Source organism: Syngnathus scovelli, chromosome 15 (assembly GCF_024217435.2).
Source record: "Syngnathus scovelli strain Florida chromosome 15, RoL_Ssco_1.2, whole genome shotgun sequence".
NCBI lineage: Eukaryota > Metazoa > Chordata > Actinopteri > Syngnathiformes > Syngnathidae > Syngnathus > Syngnathus scovelli.
Window position 1 is genome coordinate 5,716,483 of NC_090861.1, and position 14,976 is coordinate 5,731,458.

Below are 14,976 nucleotides of genomic sequence, written 5' to 3' on the forward strand. Positions count from 1 at the left end.
AAATACAACTTTTTGCTCTTGAGCGCCTCCCGTGTCGCTCCTGAACCGCAAACGGGCAGTTTGCGTGAGCTCAATAATCCGAATTAACGGACCATCTGCTGTCTCCTCCGCCTGCTCCGCGCACTACTTTATCAAGCGCCTCCTCCTCCTTCTCCTCCATCCTCCTCCATCCTCCCTCCCTCCTCCGTGCAATTGCATGTTGTGCAAGCGAGGGGCCACCGGGCGGAGTAATCACGTTGGTATCAATTGAGCGCGTGAACGTGCGTGTGTTTGTGCGCGCGTGCGTGTGTGCGTGTGAGTGCTTCGGCTGCTGCTGCTGCCGCTGCTGCTGCTGCTGCCGCCGCTGCCGCTGCCGCTGCTTGTCACTCATTGTTGCGCGCACACGGGCAGCGACAAGGAGCACAGAGCGAAAGGCGCCCGCTGGCTGTTGTTTACCAGTTTTTTTCTAAAACCAGGAGAATATCACGAGTCCATCTTAAAGATGCTTCAAATAAGGGACATCCTCTGGGGATTCCTCTACATCGCCTGCGCAGGTGAGCTTTTTATTCTTATTATTTTTAATTGAGGTGCTGGTGCAGCATCCTCCGGAGCCACCGGCGGCCAACCGGAGGCGCGTTACCCAGCGGAGACGCGCTCGCACCAAAAGTTGCGAGGATTGAAATGAAACGTGGCAGCTTGGAATCAGTTTATCGGGCTCAAACTTGCTTTTATAAATAACTGTAGGCTATTTTGTGGCGGGGTTGCTGGCGCATCACCCACTTCGCACAATTCCATTCCAAGGCTGTTTTTTTTTTTTTTTTCTTTCTCCATTCTGACGTGTCAAATGCGGCATGGTGCATGGTGCACATATTCAAAAGTTGTTTTTTCCACCTTGACTAAAAACTGTCTGGACTGTTCCTCTTTTGTCTGTTTCCGTATTTTGTTGCTTATTTTATTTCAACACATTTCTGCGGTTGTCTCTTCCCATGTGTGGATGGGAAAGAGGTTTCTAGTTGAGAGTCCAGACAGAACCAACTGTGCTGTTTAATCCGGTTGGAGACTGCTGAATAGTCATCGCGTGTATACAATAGCTTCCAATCCCGAGGCTCCTGTGGTTAGGGGGAGCCTTTTTTTAACCCCCCCAAGCCCACAAGCGCCTCAAACCTCCTCCACCTCCCCCTTACATCTGTCCTCCAGTTCTATAGGCGACCCCAAGTGTAGTTTGGAGGGCTCCCAGGGGCCTTTGGAGAAAGGAAGAATAGTTGATTTACGAGACGTCCGCCCGGTTACAAAGAGCAAAGTTAGGCATTGTCGGCACCCGGTTCTGTTTCTCTTCATACGCCAACTGTTATATTTAGCCCATGTGTGCTGTTGAAACCTGCAGGTTGACCAGCACTACAGCATCGGATGAAATATTTACTGGCAAATTAGTCTATATTTTACAGCCAAAATTTGTATTTTTAGCACGGTATTTGCTGTTGATGCGTTTCCACTGGCAACTTGCAAGCATACCACATCTGGTCGCTTGTGGGTCAAGTCGATTTGTCATTGAAATGACAGCAATAACCATATTGCTAATGGGGTTAGCTTATAATAATAATTCATAAAATTTTTATAGCGCTTTTCAAAAATCCAAAGACGTATGTGTGAATGAATATGGATACATATAACACACGCATATGTACATACACGTATTCGTATATCTGCATTCAGATCCCAAAGTAAATTCATTAATTACAGCACAGGTGTCAAACTCAAGGCCCGGGGGCCAGATACGGCCCGCCACATCATTTTATGTGGCCCGCGAAGACAAATTGTGCGTCAAATTCGTGTGTCATTACTAGAATTGCAAATTGTCTTCACTTTTAATATCTTTTTTTTTTAATATTTGACCAGTTTTTACTCGTCTGATTTGAAAACGAGTTATTTGTCAGTTTGTTTTGTAGCTTTTACTGTATATAATATGAGGTGCTCATACATTTATTTGGGTTGACAGTCATAATGGCCCTCCGAAAGAAGCTATGACTACAATGCGGCCCGCGAAAAAAACAAATTTAACACCCCTGATTTACAGTCACATCTTAATTAAATAAATTTTATAATTACCGTAACATAAATACACATTTCTATTAGCTGGTGCACATTAGCATTAAACTAAGGGATTATCGTGAATATATGGTTAAATTCATCGTGGTTCTGGGTTCTTATATATCACTGTACAACAATTATTTGTGTTTGTTTTAGTTATGGGATTGAAGTAAGCCCCTAAGTAGGAGTTGGAGTCAATTGTTGATTAGAGTTTAAAAGCCGCTTGAGACGCTAACCTCTGCACTTGCCGTAGGCTACTGTTGTTGCGTAGGGTGGGATGAATAATGTACGTTAACCTCGCGCTCATGCGGCTTAGCGATATTCTTCCTACTTACAAATACAGAAAGGCTTTTACAGGGGGGAATAATAAACAGCTTGAAGCGAGCACACTATACCTCTTTTTAGGAGGAATATTCATGAGCTTCACAACGTTTTAGAATTGACACTACTAAAAATATACATTCAGATGTGATGTTTTTTTTGCAGTCTTTAGTCTGTATCCCATGTTTTGAGGCAGGTGGCTTTGAACCACTTTTATTTATTAGCAGATCGATCAGCTCGGCTAGCGTGTCCTTTCTACACTCTGGTCGACGATATTGCGTTGCTTGGGATCTTTCAGAGCTATTTTAAGAAAGTCGCCGCAGTGCACGTAGGCTCATAAAGAAAAACAGTGAAAAGAAGCAAGACGGAGATAATTAGAGATCTGTGAGGTGATGGTGCTCTGTTGCGGCAGACGAAGAAAGTCAAAGAAATTGATCGCATTATTTGATAGGCCGGGGTGTATTAAAAAGGGTAATGGCGGTATTACTTAGGAGAACGCTGAGCAACTTAATTGGCTTCATTGATTTCCGGTTCCTGTTTCGGTTCAGTGGTAATTAAATTTTGAGGTTGCTGAAATGAGACTCAAGATAATGTACTGTATATTCACCCCAAAAAAGAAAGTCGATGCTGCTTGAGTGTCTTGACAGCATCCTGATTTCATTTTTTGTGATGTGTTGCATCACGCTGCATTTGCTTCCAGTCAAATTAGCTGAATTGACAATTAGCCACAATTTGACAAGGGCTTTCCTGTTTTTGTCAGCAAATCAAAACCATACAGTTGTTTTGCTTCGACGAGTCGACAAAATCGAAAATGCGGTCTTGTGTCGTGACCGGCTCTCCCTCTCTGGCTTGTGGTATTGTTGCGATTAAATGATGAGCTTTAAATTTGTCATGTCACGGATGATTTCAGACTTCTTTGAAAAGGAGTTGACTTCCATTCTGGGCGTTTTCGCGTCTAAATTGTATAACTGATGAGGCAGAGAAACAAGTCCTCGTTGGCCCTAGAATGCAGTTTAATTTGAAAAAAAACACATTTTCATATTTCCCCGGCGTCCAGCAGGGTGCTATATTAACCCCCTTGCTGTTTCACAAATTGCTATCACGAATCTGTTTTCAGTCCTAGCTCGGCCAGCGTCAATGCCGACATTATTGCCCGTGTGAAAAATCACATTGCATTAATTTGCTTCAGTGAGAATGATGTGTCGACTCGGCAGGATCCAGACGTGAGAGATCTCCGCTAAATAAACATCAAATTAACAGCGCAGGGCCGCTGCTCCCCCCCCCCCCCCCCTCCCCCCCAGGCTTAACAACTCAGGCAGTCTAATATCGTTTCGTGTTTGTACTCTCTTTTCTATACTTTGTTCAAATTTGGCCACTCGAGCTCAAGTCGAGGCAAACATCATTTAGCAGAACAGCATTGGATCCTAATTGTTCCCACTTATCCGCAAAAAAGACGAGAACACAGTGAAAGTTGCAAAAGAAATTGTACAACTGCTAAATGGCAAACACATGTGACTTTAACTACCGTGCGGTTGTGTGCGTTCAAAGCCGCTATGAAAATCATATGGGCTATTTTTGAACTATGGGGAACTGGAGGGAAAAAAAGCAGCCAAACAAGAGGAAAATTATAAGGTCCCGCTCAGAATAAATAGGAGCCTCTGGAACTTTGTCACTGCACCATCTGCGTGTAAAAGTGACACGATGAACACGCTGTTGCATCTCACTATCAGAACATAATAAAGTTTTTGGGAAGGAGGAATACGACTGCTCAAAAATCCTCTGGATCCATGAAATGCTTCATTTTTATTACATTTTTTATATCCACTTGTAAGGAAATAGCACTTCATAACATTGTATGTCATAAAAACATAAATAAAAATTAACACAAATGGGAAGTTTTTGCATCATGATTTAACGCCGCACTTCTACTATTATTTTAGTACTACTATGACTCAGTAAGATGCTGCAATATCAGTCATTTTGGTAGAAGATAAAGAATATATGCCTGTGAGTGTTGCGCTAATGTTAGCATATCAATGGCATTTTCCATTATATGTTAGCATTAAGCTAGTGGGGCGTTCTTAAGATAGTGTTGTATTTTGTTGTTGTTGCTGTAGGTCATCTTAACAGGCAAAGCAAATCTGTAACGTGTTCCAACACTTTTGTTCACACAGTTTCAGAAATAAAAGCACTTCTTGTCTAATATTTATCATTCGATGTCGAGCGAGTATAAAGGAAGTGGTGTGGCTGTTCCAAAACTGCATATCAGCAAACACAGTTGGGTCCGAAGCTAAATAATGCCTTCATTCTTCATCAATGCTCAGCGTATTTCTTCACACTGAATTCGTTAGTGTACCATTCGTATTTGACAGTCGCTCGCTGTATTTCATCTCCTGCCACTGTTAGTCGGCGATGGGCCGGCCTTCTGCATATTAATAAGTGCGTGAATGGAGCCGTGAGCCATTTGCATTGTGGGAGCTCTATTGAAAAGTGAATGTGGGGGAAGAAGGAACACAAAATTGATACCAAAAAGCTTCCCGGTCCGGTCTCATATGCAGAGCATTACTTCCACAGTATTAACTGTGACTCATTTTTAGGAAGAGGAAAGGACTTTTAATGTGGTTCCGATGATGTCAAAAACACGTGCAGTCTGTATTTCAACCTATGTCGGTGGTTTACGTCTCATTAAACGTATAGTAAATCCTAGTTCTAATTTGTACTATGTGCTCTTGTCGTTTAATCTTGATAAGTGCCAAGATTATGGTCCATCCTGGAAAGGACTGCGGCAAAACCACACCTCGTACGGCGGGGGAGAAAAAAAAATCTCTATAATGACTCTATAATGGCAGTAAACTCAACTCATCTTCTCAGTGCGGCAGTAATATTAGTCTTTCTTTACTCGCAATTATCCTCCTTGCAATTGGATTATTTTTGTTTCTAGATGCCGCAAATAATTATAATTATAACAAATTTGTACATCATGCTAACTTTCCACAGTCTCTTTAATGTTGGAGCAACAAGCCATTAGCATTATGGCGGATGTGTGTGATTGCTTCTCAAGATGGTGTCGCGATTGAGAGCCTTAGATTATCTTGTCAAGTAATCCCCAGTAATGCCTTTGCTTTGTTTTGTTTTTGCTTGCTTCCAGTGGATACGGGTTAGGAAAAAAAAAAAAGAAAGAGTTGCGGTCAATTAACGTGTTTGCTCCCTAACCAACACCACTTACAGATACGGCTTGGCGCTTCCACTCACCGCAGTGTCCAAAATTTAGTACTTACCATGCTGCAAAAATCAATTTTGCAATATCATGTACAAAAGGTAGATTGGAATCTCTGTCAGCCAATCAGAAGCAACGTTTACATGTTGCTGATTGGCTGAGTCCTTTTCTATTGCAAGCCATTTAGAAGCAGAGTGTGGCAGGTGTTGTTAACAAGAAGGGAAAGGCACGCTTGCACAGGAGCGTTTTGTGAACCTTGCAAGAAATGAAGAAATAATGAAGAGAAAACACAGCGCTGCAGCGCCAGCCTGCACCAAATAAACAAATTAGCGGCCATTAACATCCAAGGAGAACAAAACTAATGAAGAATCAAAGTTCACCTTGTATTTGGTCCCAGGAGGAACTTGCCGAGGACACGATTGACACTGGGTGAGCTGAACATTTTCAAAGCACAAGTTGCCCATGCCATGCAAACGGATGTGCTCACTGCTTGGAAATTTGAATCATCTGACATGTAAATTGCACAAAAATGAACTTGTTTGGACAGCAAAGTATTTGTGATTAAATCAAGACTAGATGTTTGGTGGTGAATGAAAACAAAATCCAAATAAAATGCACTCCAGTCAGTTCTGAAAACTAAACAGTCCAGTTTTCCCAACCGTCGGCTGACCTCGGCACCTTCCAAACAAGCGCCGGTTAATGATTTATCGACCAAGTCCAGGACCGACTCTTTGGCTCCAAGATGAGCCGTCGCCGCGCCTTTGTACCTTTTTTCTTAACCGCCTCATGACCCCTTGTTATGACTCACCATCATGATGTAATGCCTAGCAACCACGGCGGGGGATCAGTCTGCTGAAATTACCCCCGCGGGTTTTAAGACGCCTCAGTCTTTGTGTTGCCCCCCCCCCCTCGCCCTCAACGGGTGGACTAAAATGCTGTGAGATGCACCAACTGGTTGTTTGCTGTCTGAATTGGCAACGTGAGCACATTCTTGAGGCGAGCATCCTCTGTGGCCCGCCGGTCTTTTTCCAAGACCGGAAAGGCACCATGGGGTCATGTGGCATGAATTTTGCCTTTCTCGCATCTTGCAATTTCTCTAGGAGAAAGTTTCTTTCTGGTTTCATGATATATATTTGGTGGTTATTATCCAAATGAGTAGTTTCGTCTCCCTTTCGGTATTGCCCAGTCCAATAAGTTTAGGTTCCTTGTCTGATATTTGTGATACTTTGCAGTAATTGTCAAAAATATTTTCCCTTTCCTTGTAAAGACGTCTCCTCGTGCACTATCCTTTGTTTTAGCGCAAAGATAAGAAAGCAGAACCGGTTGTTCCGTCTCTGATATTGTGTTATCACTTATCTGTGAGACAAAGCAAGACGTCTATGTTCGGGGGGGCGCCAGTGGCACGAGCGAGATGATAATTGTCTGTTCATGTGACCTCTGGAATTTTTTTCCCCCTTGCTTGGCTCGCACTAAAAATATTTTCAGGTCTTTTTCAGTTCAGTCCAAATTTTTGAGGTTTCCAAAAATGGAAATGAGATAATAAAGCTAGCAAAAGTGCAGTCTGGCTTGTGTTGTAGCTTGATGTTCATTGCGTGAACGCTGTCACCCGGTGGGAAGGAGATAAAACGCGGCCGGAGACGTTTATTTGACATGCTCTGAGGACCTTTTCCATCAAAACGTCATGTCAGTCGTCATCTAATTAGTTGGTAGCGTCCGATATGAGAAGCCTGGAAATGTGTGGTGATGAGGTCACGCCGTTGGAAATAATCGTGTTGTTGGCTGGCAACAGAGTCTCCGTGATGGGAAGCACATGGCCCACAGAAAAGATTTCAAGTTGCTGTTTCTTGCACGAAAACATGTTGTCGAGTACCAGAATCCAAAATTAGTAATAATCCCACATCACCCCTCAGATCATTTTTCCTAATGTTTTCCAAACTTTCCCGTGGTACAGTGAGAACCCAACCTATTGATTTTTTTGTTGAAAGTCTGGCACACCAAAAAGGTCAGATTTTTAGGTGGTATCAATTGCTGATGCGCAACCCATCTTCAAATCATCAGGGACTATTGATTTTTTTTGGGGCGTGCATCCTCATATGTCAGGGTGTCGAAGTTAAATATTCAATGAAGCTCATGTTGCCTCTTAAATGCTCAAGCTGTCGCAATTTCAAAACGATTATTTTCCAATGGACACCAACTGGTTGTAAAGCCACTTAGAAGAATCCAGTCCAGGTTTTTCCCCAAATCACTTGGGATAGGTTCCATCTTCCTGTGATTCTGAGCAGAATTGAAAATGAATCGAAAATGTCAACAATCCACCCCCCCTCCTCCAACTTGTTCATGATGTGTTCAGGGTCTGTCTGTTGCGTTTGATGGGTTGTCATTTCTAAGACTTTGACTGTTTGGAGGTGGAGCGCACACACCACCCCGGGGGAGAAAACCAAATGGCCGTGAGCTGGGCCTTGAATAAAGGTGCCTGGCCTGGCTCCTTGTCAGAACACAATGTGGAGTGTTGTCAAGGGGGCTGGGCTCCAAGCGCTGGATTTATGGCTTTCTTTTCACTCGCGTGCTCTTTTCCGAGATCAAGCGCAAACTGTCCTCTAGAGGAAAACCGGCAAATAGAGTCCAGTTCCAAATTTCCTCCTGAACCTTTGAGACATTGATTTATTCCAATAGATTTTTTTGTCTTTACCCATCCTACAGGCTAAAATGAGAAGCAGCAAATCAAAGGAATTGACTATTCACGTTCACGTTAGGCTCTGCAACAAATCTGCATTGATGGCCCTTAAAGGGGAATGATGTTGCCGCTACAAAATGCTAATGTCTTATTTCCCGGTTATTTATCGACGTTAATGCGTTTTTTTTTTTCTTATATGGAGCCACCCTGTCTAAAATTCAAGGCAGTTGTCGTGAGTGATATGCGGAAAGATGTTCCTATTAATATGCATGATTGAATGAAGGACTGAGCGTCATCTGTGCGTCGCCTAATTTGTGTTTTTCGCTTTTGCGGCAATGGCGAGAGAAGGCTCCAAAAATAGCGAGATTCTTTTTTTTTTTTTTTTTTTTATGGGGGTGCTACTGCTGATGTAAATGCATGAGCAGCTGTTGCCCCGCTAAAAGTTTAATAGGGTTGCAGCACAAGTAGCTTGGCTAAATTGGCGCGCCATCAATCAGGAGCGACGGCTTGTTTTGGGAAAAATTGCCGTAATTGCGCAGGCAGAGCAAGCGTAAAACACGTGACGACGTGCCACACTTAAGTGCACCCGACTCATTGCTGGCGTTTCTTAATCGAGCGTGGAAAGACAGGTTTTATTTTACGAAGTCAATGAAAGAGGCCCAACGAAGTTCACTCTCCGGTGCTCCGATTTTAGTCTGTTAGCTGTCGAGAAAAATCAAACAGTCCAACAGATTTGTGTCAACATTATGCATTATGAACAAGCTGCTCACTCCCAAATGGATCCAAAAACAAAAAGAATCTTTGTGCGTAAATTTGCCAGCAATTTGCCACGGGTTACACTTTGATTCCAGTTTAACTTTCCTGGAGCGTGGCTGGGGCTCCTAGCTCTGTGTGAAACGTTTCCCCGAGAGTTATTCCGCTCGACTCAGCTTGGCGTTGCCAAGCTGGCACCGGCGCTATTGTAACCTCCCGTGGCTTTGGCCCGCTCCCATTTCCTCGGGAAGGCTCTGATCATTTTTGAATCACGTGTTTGTTTTTTGTTCAAACAGGTAGCACATCAAAATGGCTCTCGGTCACTTTGAAAATTGAAGAGGAAGCAACCCGGGAGCACTGGCTAAATATTTTTTTTTATTTTGCACAGACCTATACAGGCTTATTAAATTGCATGTGGGTGACTAGTTTGGGAATGTTAGCTACACGGGAGGAGGCGGGTCCGGCGAGACGGCGAAGCTACTGAGAAAGACCCGGTTGTTAGTCCCGCCATGCATGAGACCACTCGCATTTGGATACAGTGGAGGCTGTCATGGGCAGCTTCCCCAAAGCGTCCGCTCATTAGGGAGCGCATCTTGCTTTTGTGTGCCAACTTTAATGAGCTTTGCATTCAAACATGTCTGAGCTGCAAAGCTCGTTTGGCTTCGAGTCTTTCCTTGCCACCCTACCTGGCCGATTCGTTTGAATCTTTGTGCGGCCAACAATCTCAGGACACCGTTTATTTGTTGACACGGAGCAGCTTAATGAGTTCATTTGCCGAGATGGCTCCTCTTACTTGCCAATGGCTTTCCTGTCTCGAGGGGGGAACCTCAAATGCCAGCTTCATCTTGGAGATAGAAGAGAGAGAGAGAGCGGCCTCGAAAAAAAATCAAACACCCGTCGGGTTAATAAGCGAGAGCTTGGGCAACCCGACGTTCCTTTTTAAAGCACGTCCAGTAGCGGCCCCTCAGTGTGAGTCGAGGAAAGAACTTCACAACGATATTCGACTCCTTTAATCGCCGTCTGACTTTTCAACGAGGTTAAACGGAGATATCTTTGGCGAGAGGAGATATTTCCTTTTAAGATCTAAAATGTCCACTTTGTGTTGTAACTAAATGAACCCAAAGATGATTTTCAGCTTTTGTAAAATGATAGCCACAACTCAATAACGGCAAGGCGATGCTCGCCGGTGCTCGGCGTTGCCTTTCATCCAGTCGGCCCCGTTTTTAAAGTTATCTCATTAAAAGTGAGCGGCGCCGGAAAAATGGGATGTCAGGGCGTGCTCGTTGGGCCGGCCGTGGTTCCTGTAACACGATCCTCGAGGGTGGGGGGTCTCTCCGCAATGACATTCCGTTTCTGGGCAACCGGGCGGCAGCTGTGCATATTTTGGTGTCAGCGGGGGGGAGGCCACTCACACAACTCTGTTTGAACAAAGTGGCCATTTTTGTTGGATGATGTCATGTGACATCCTTTTCTCTTACCACATTTGATCCGAAGCGGGCGACTTCACTCTCGATTATCTGTCACTGACATGATTTAGTTCCAACTCCCCAAAAAGTCGTTAGCCTTTAGAAGTTCCGCACGCCTGAATTCCTTTCTCCACTTAGATAGCTAATAAGTAATCCGTGAAGCAGCACACTAATGAGATACGGCGCCCATCATTTGGTAATGAGAAGAAAATACTTATGGCCAATTATCAACAGGCATGTTTATGCGGGAACATCTTCGAAAGGGATCTCGTTCTAATCCGCTCCTTAAAAGCTGACGTCTAATTTGCTTCCGACCTGCGTAGCCTCTGCTCTCCAGGAGATATTTGGGCGCCGTCGTGTTTGCAGGAAATATATTGTATATCATCGGAGGACATCTCGGGAGTCATTAGTTGTAGACTTGCTTGCGCACTCCAGAGTAGACACGAGGGGGGAGGGGGAGGATGCTCTCGACCGGTGTGGCCTCATTAATCACTCTCCTCTCCTCTTCTCGCCGCTAGCCGCAGTGCCTCCTTTTGTCTGCTTTTGTTCGTCGGCTTCGGAGGCCGCGAAGTTCATTTGGCGTTGACGGCGGCACGACAAAAATGTCACCGGCTGCTTTTGGGCAGGCTTATCTTGTCTAAATTGAGATTCCATTAACCTACATACAGCGACTTGCAAAAATATTCCTTCTTAATGGAACTTGAGGGACTCGATCCATCTCTGTAAGACAAAGTTGGTCGGTTGACCCGTGGGGACACCCGACGTGGCACGGATCCCACGTTCCGGATGGTGAACAATGAAATTCTTATCGCGGAATTGAAAAGGTTGCGGCAAAAATGAAGTCGACAGCGGAGCACTCCCCCATTAGACTCGGGTAGGCAACGGCACCAATTACACTGTCGCCGGTGATCACGCAACTCATAAACAAAAGCCAATTAGCTAAGAAGGGGACGGGGATGGACGGAATTGATGGAGTGGACGCCGCTTCCGTCCTCGGAGGGACATCGCAGATGCGCCGCTCTACATTTATGCCGGTAATCGTAAATAACGAGGCGCAACTAGCTCTACGGCTGAAGGAGGTGGCGCCAGACCGAGACGGCCTCGCTATCATGGACGCGGTGGGACCGGGAGGGCGGGAGAGGGGAGGGGAGGGGGGGGGGGGGGGCGGCCCTGTTTTCTGCTCGGCTTCACCTGAGACAATGATGCAGGCTGGCATATTGGTGCCAAAGGGAGGCTAAAGGTGACGGCCAGCCTGGAATGTTGAAAGCTGTTCAACATATTGTAGCTTCCCAAATGCCGTTCATTGATTTTTCCGGACGACACAGGGAGCCGGGGAACATTTACAAAATGGCGACAAATCACGGAATGACTTTGCGTGTTAGTTCCCATGATTGATGGCAACAAAGGGGACGTATCGGCGGTCATCTGTTTCCGACGATATCGACCTACGCCAGCGATGGCCAATGAAAAGTTTTCTTTCCCGTTCCTTTTATATTTCTTCTGTTTTCTGGCCGCTCCCGGTGTCTCCTGTATCGTCGCCTCCGGCTGTGCGCCGTCACGCTTCCGCCACGCTTCGTTCCTTCATTAAGTTGGCTCCAATACCACGCCGCTGCGGCAAGAATGGAAAAAGTCTAGACGCATCGAAAAAAAAAAGTCTGACAAATCACCTTCACGCCGCTGCGAAAATGGCAGCATGGCCGACGTGGAGGCACGCGCGTGTGCATCTGCATCAATCACGTTTCCGTCAGCCATGATGGATATTACATGTCAGAGCAAGTTCATTTAAGCCTTGCGCATTTTTAATGTCAGCTTCCTCCCTCCCTCCCTCGCCTTTCTTGTTTAGCTCTGCATATTCTTGACACTGATGTCTAAGCCCCCCCACCACTCATTTTATGTTTTGTTGTGACAATCAGGCTAATAAGATAGCGTGCGCCTCTCCAAATAGCGTTTGCATAGCTGATTTTATTTTGAAATTCAAATTTTACTTCAAGGGGACATATTGCAGAAAATAAGCTTTTCAATTGCTCGTGGACAAATAGTGAAGTCTCTGGAGTGGGTGAAATTCCACTTGTGTCCAAAAATGGGTCTTTAAGCAAGCCATTTTTGGTGGAGCACATACTTGGCCAGAAATTGCACGCTGCCTTTATTATTTGTCAGCGTTTTTGACTCCAGTGCCTTGCTTGCAACTCAAAACATTTGTATTTCAAATCACCTTTTTGCATTGAAATGAATTGAAATACGAAAGGCAAAATAGTTTGAAAAACGTGAAAGCTTAGTGGAGAATTTCACCAAATATCTGCAAGAGCCCCCCGAGTGGAATTGCCACTTTTGGAAGCTTTGATTGATTCCCGCATTTATTTTTGTCAAGTTTATGGGCAGGTGATTGCGCCTCTGCCAAGTTTTTTTTTCTTTTCTTTTCTGTACTCGCTGAGTGAATGTTCCAGCGCGCCCGTTCCCATTATCCACAGCTAAAGGGAAGCCGTGATTAATCATCTTTGGGGATGTCCCTCCCTTTCCCTCTTAGCCTTGCCACGTCCACTCCACGTGAGCGATGGTGGCTACGCTAGGCCCTTGCTTGCTGTCACGCTCGCTTGCGGAGGTGAGAGAGTCCGGTTCACCCTGCTGCACCTTTTTCCCATTAAAAACACATTTGGTGGAACATCATCCGTTGAAAATCCTTCATTAAAGACACAACCAAAGCAGATGTGCCCTCTTGTTTTTTTTTCTGCAAAAGTTGGCAACGTCCCTGAAAAGATTGCTTTTGCAGCAGCAAGCTCTGAATGTGCAAATGGCTAATTTTGCACAAAGGAAGATAACAAATAGACTATAAGCAAATGTGTGCTGTGTGTTGAGTCTCTGTGCCTTTTTTCTTTTTTCTTCCTCGGCACTAATTCAAAAACAACTCCGGGCCAGAAGCCTTCTTTTCAATGCAACACTGCGCTCAGTTAAACACTGGGAATCCGTTAAGTAAAAAAACAACAACAAAAAAGGCTTAAATTGGTCCTTGGCGTTTTGTGAAGGTGTGTGCGTGTGTGTGTGGGGGGAGGAGTGTTACCAAAAAGTTTGACGACATTCCCATGGCCAATTTTACAAACACTGGCAGAGCTAGAATTATTTTTTTTTCTTGGTCATGGGGTGGCCATGAACATCTCTGGAGAGCCACAAATAGAAAAAAATTACAACGCCCCTAGTATGTTCAGAAAACACTGATAAACAATAATTCTGTGTTCCGTAAATGGGATGGGGAAAATATGTAAAAAAAAAAAATGAAAGGGGGGAGCAGTGCCCTTGCCCCGCCAGTGTTTACAGATGCTAATATCAGCTGCCAGTGGATTAATCTGTCGGCGCCTTCGTCAAACATTTATTAACTGTGAGGAAGAAACATTTGTAGGGCAACGTTGCGGCCGCTTGCGAACGTGTCCATCGAGGTGGCGAGAGTTTTACATTCACCGCGGAATGCACCTTGGGTATATTTATTGCGGGTGGAGAAGCAAACGCACAGCGGCCCCGCCCCCCTTGAGCGTGTCGGCAGTTCATTTCGTGCTCTAAACAGTTGTTCCGTGGGGTCCCCGCACCAGGCGGGCCTCCATTAGAAGCTGTCCGCTCGGCGCCAACTGTTGCTGTAATAACGTGCTGAGAGTCAAACATTTGGCTGCTCCTCTTTCAACGTTAGATGGCTGGCAGTTATTTTTATGAGCGGGTCATCACCAGGGTGCCCAGGACATTATTGAACTGATGGAGGAAAAATAGATTTTTTTATTTTTTGATCTTTCTGGCTAGGATGTCTTATTGAGTGTACAAATGTTTTGTCAATCATGTGGAATCAAATGGGTCCGTGAAGCAAGCGGCTCGGAGTCAGGCCCAGCCAGTTTGCCGCCTGAGCAGGTTTCAAATCCAGACATGTTCTTTTTCGCTTCTTTGGTTTTACACGAGTTGTTGAAGACTCGGAATGAATGTCATTTCCTCCTGGAGAAAAGACCGTTGTTTCCCGCTCTATAAAAGTCATTTTGCCGTCATATCAGTCGAGGCAATGCCTGTGAATAGTCCGTGGCTGCTAGGCCGGAGATAAAAACGTCAAGACACGCGGGATGGAGTAGCGGCATTGTTCCTAGCGTCGAGGAATGTCGACGGAAGCTAAGAAAGTGGCGGCCGCCGATGAATGGACGCATTTCAGCCACGTATTCAACATGCCTTTTGTCAGCCGCTGTTCAAGATTGCTTTTTTTTTAATTTTATTTTTTTTAGCATAATCACTATCAGCTTTTTGAGAGATTTGAGTTGTGTGTGTGTCGGGGCGGGGGCGTCATTTCATCTTCATAAAAATTGGATGGCTTTGCATCAGTTGAACAGGTGGTTTGATGCCGGAAAGATTTTCTTGCAAGGAGACGCCGAGACGCGGCTGACTTGATTAGACGTTGCGTTTCATCCGTCTGAGTTTGCGCCGGCCGACATCTGGCGCCGACTGTCAATGTCATCGCC

The 14,976-nt window shown here is 45.0% G+C and overlaps 1 protein-coding gene across 10 annotated transcripts in view; it reads left to right on the forward strand.

The window, feature by feature from the left end:
* The first annotated feature begins 231 nt into the window (after window positions 1-231).
* The window catches only part of ncam1a (neural cell adhesion molecule 1a), an 89,949-nt gene continuing 75,204 nt past the window's right edge, over window positions 232-14,976 (forward strand). For 2 of the 10 annotated variants that reach the window (XM_049742626.2, XM_049742624.2), the window contains exon 1: window positions 232-533. In XM_049742626.2, the coding sequence (XP_049598583.1) occupies window positions 482-533 (52 nt within the window). In that variant the 5' untranslated portion in view covers window positions 232-481. The remainder of the gene's footprint in view (window positions 534-14,976) is intronic. The other 8 variants (XM_049742627.2, XM_068653107.1, XM_049742630.2 and 5 more) reach the window with 6 other exon arrangements.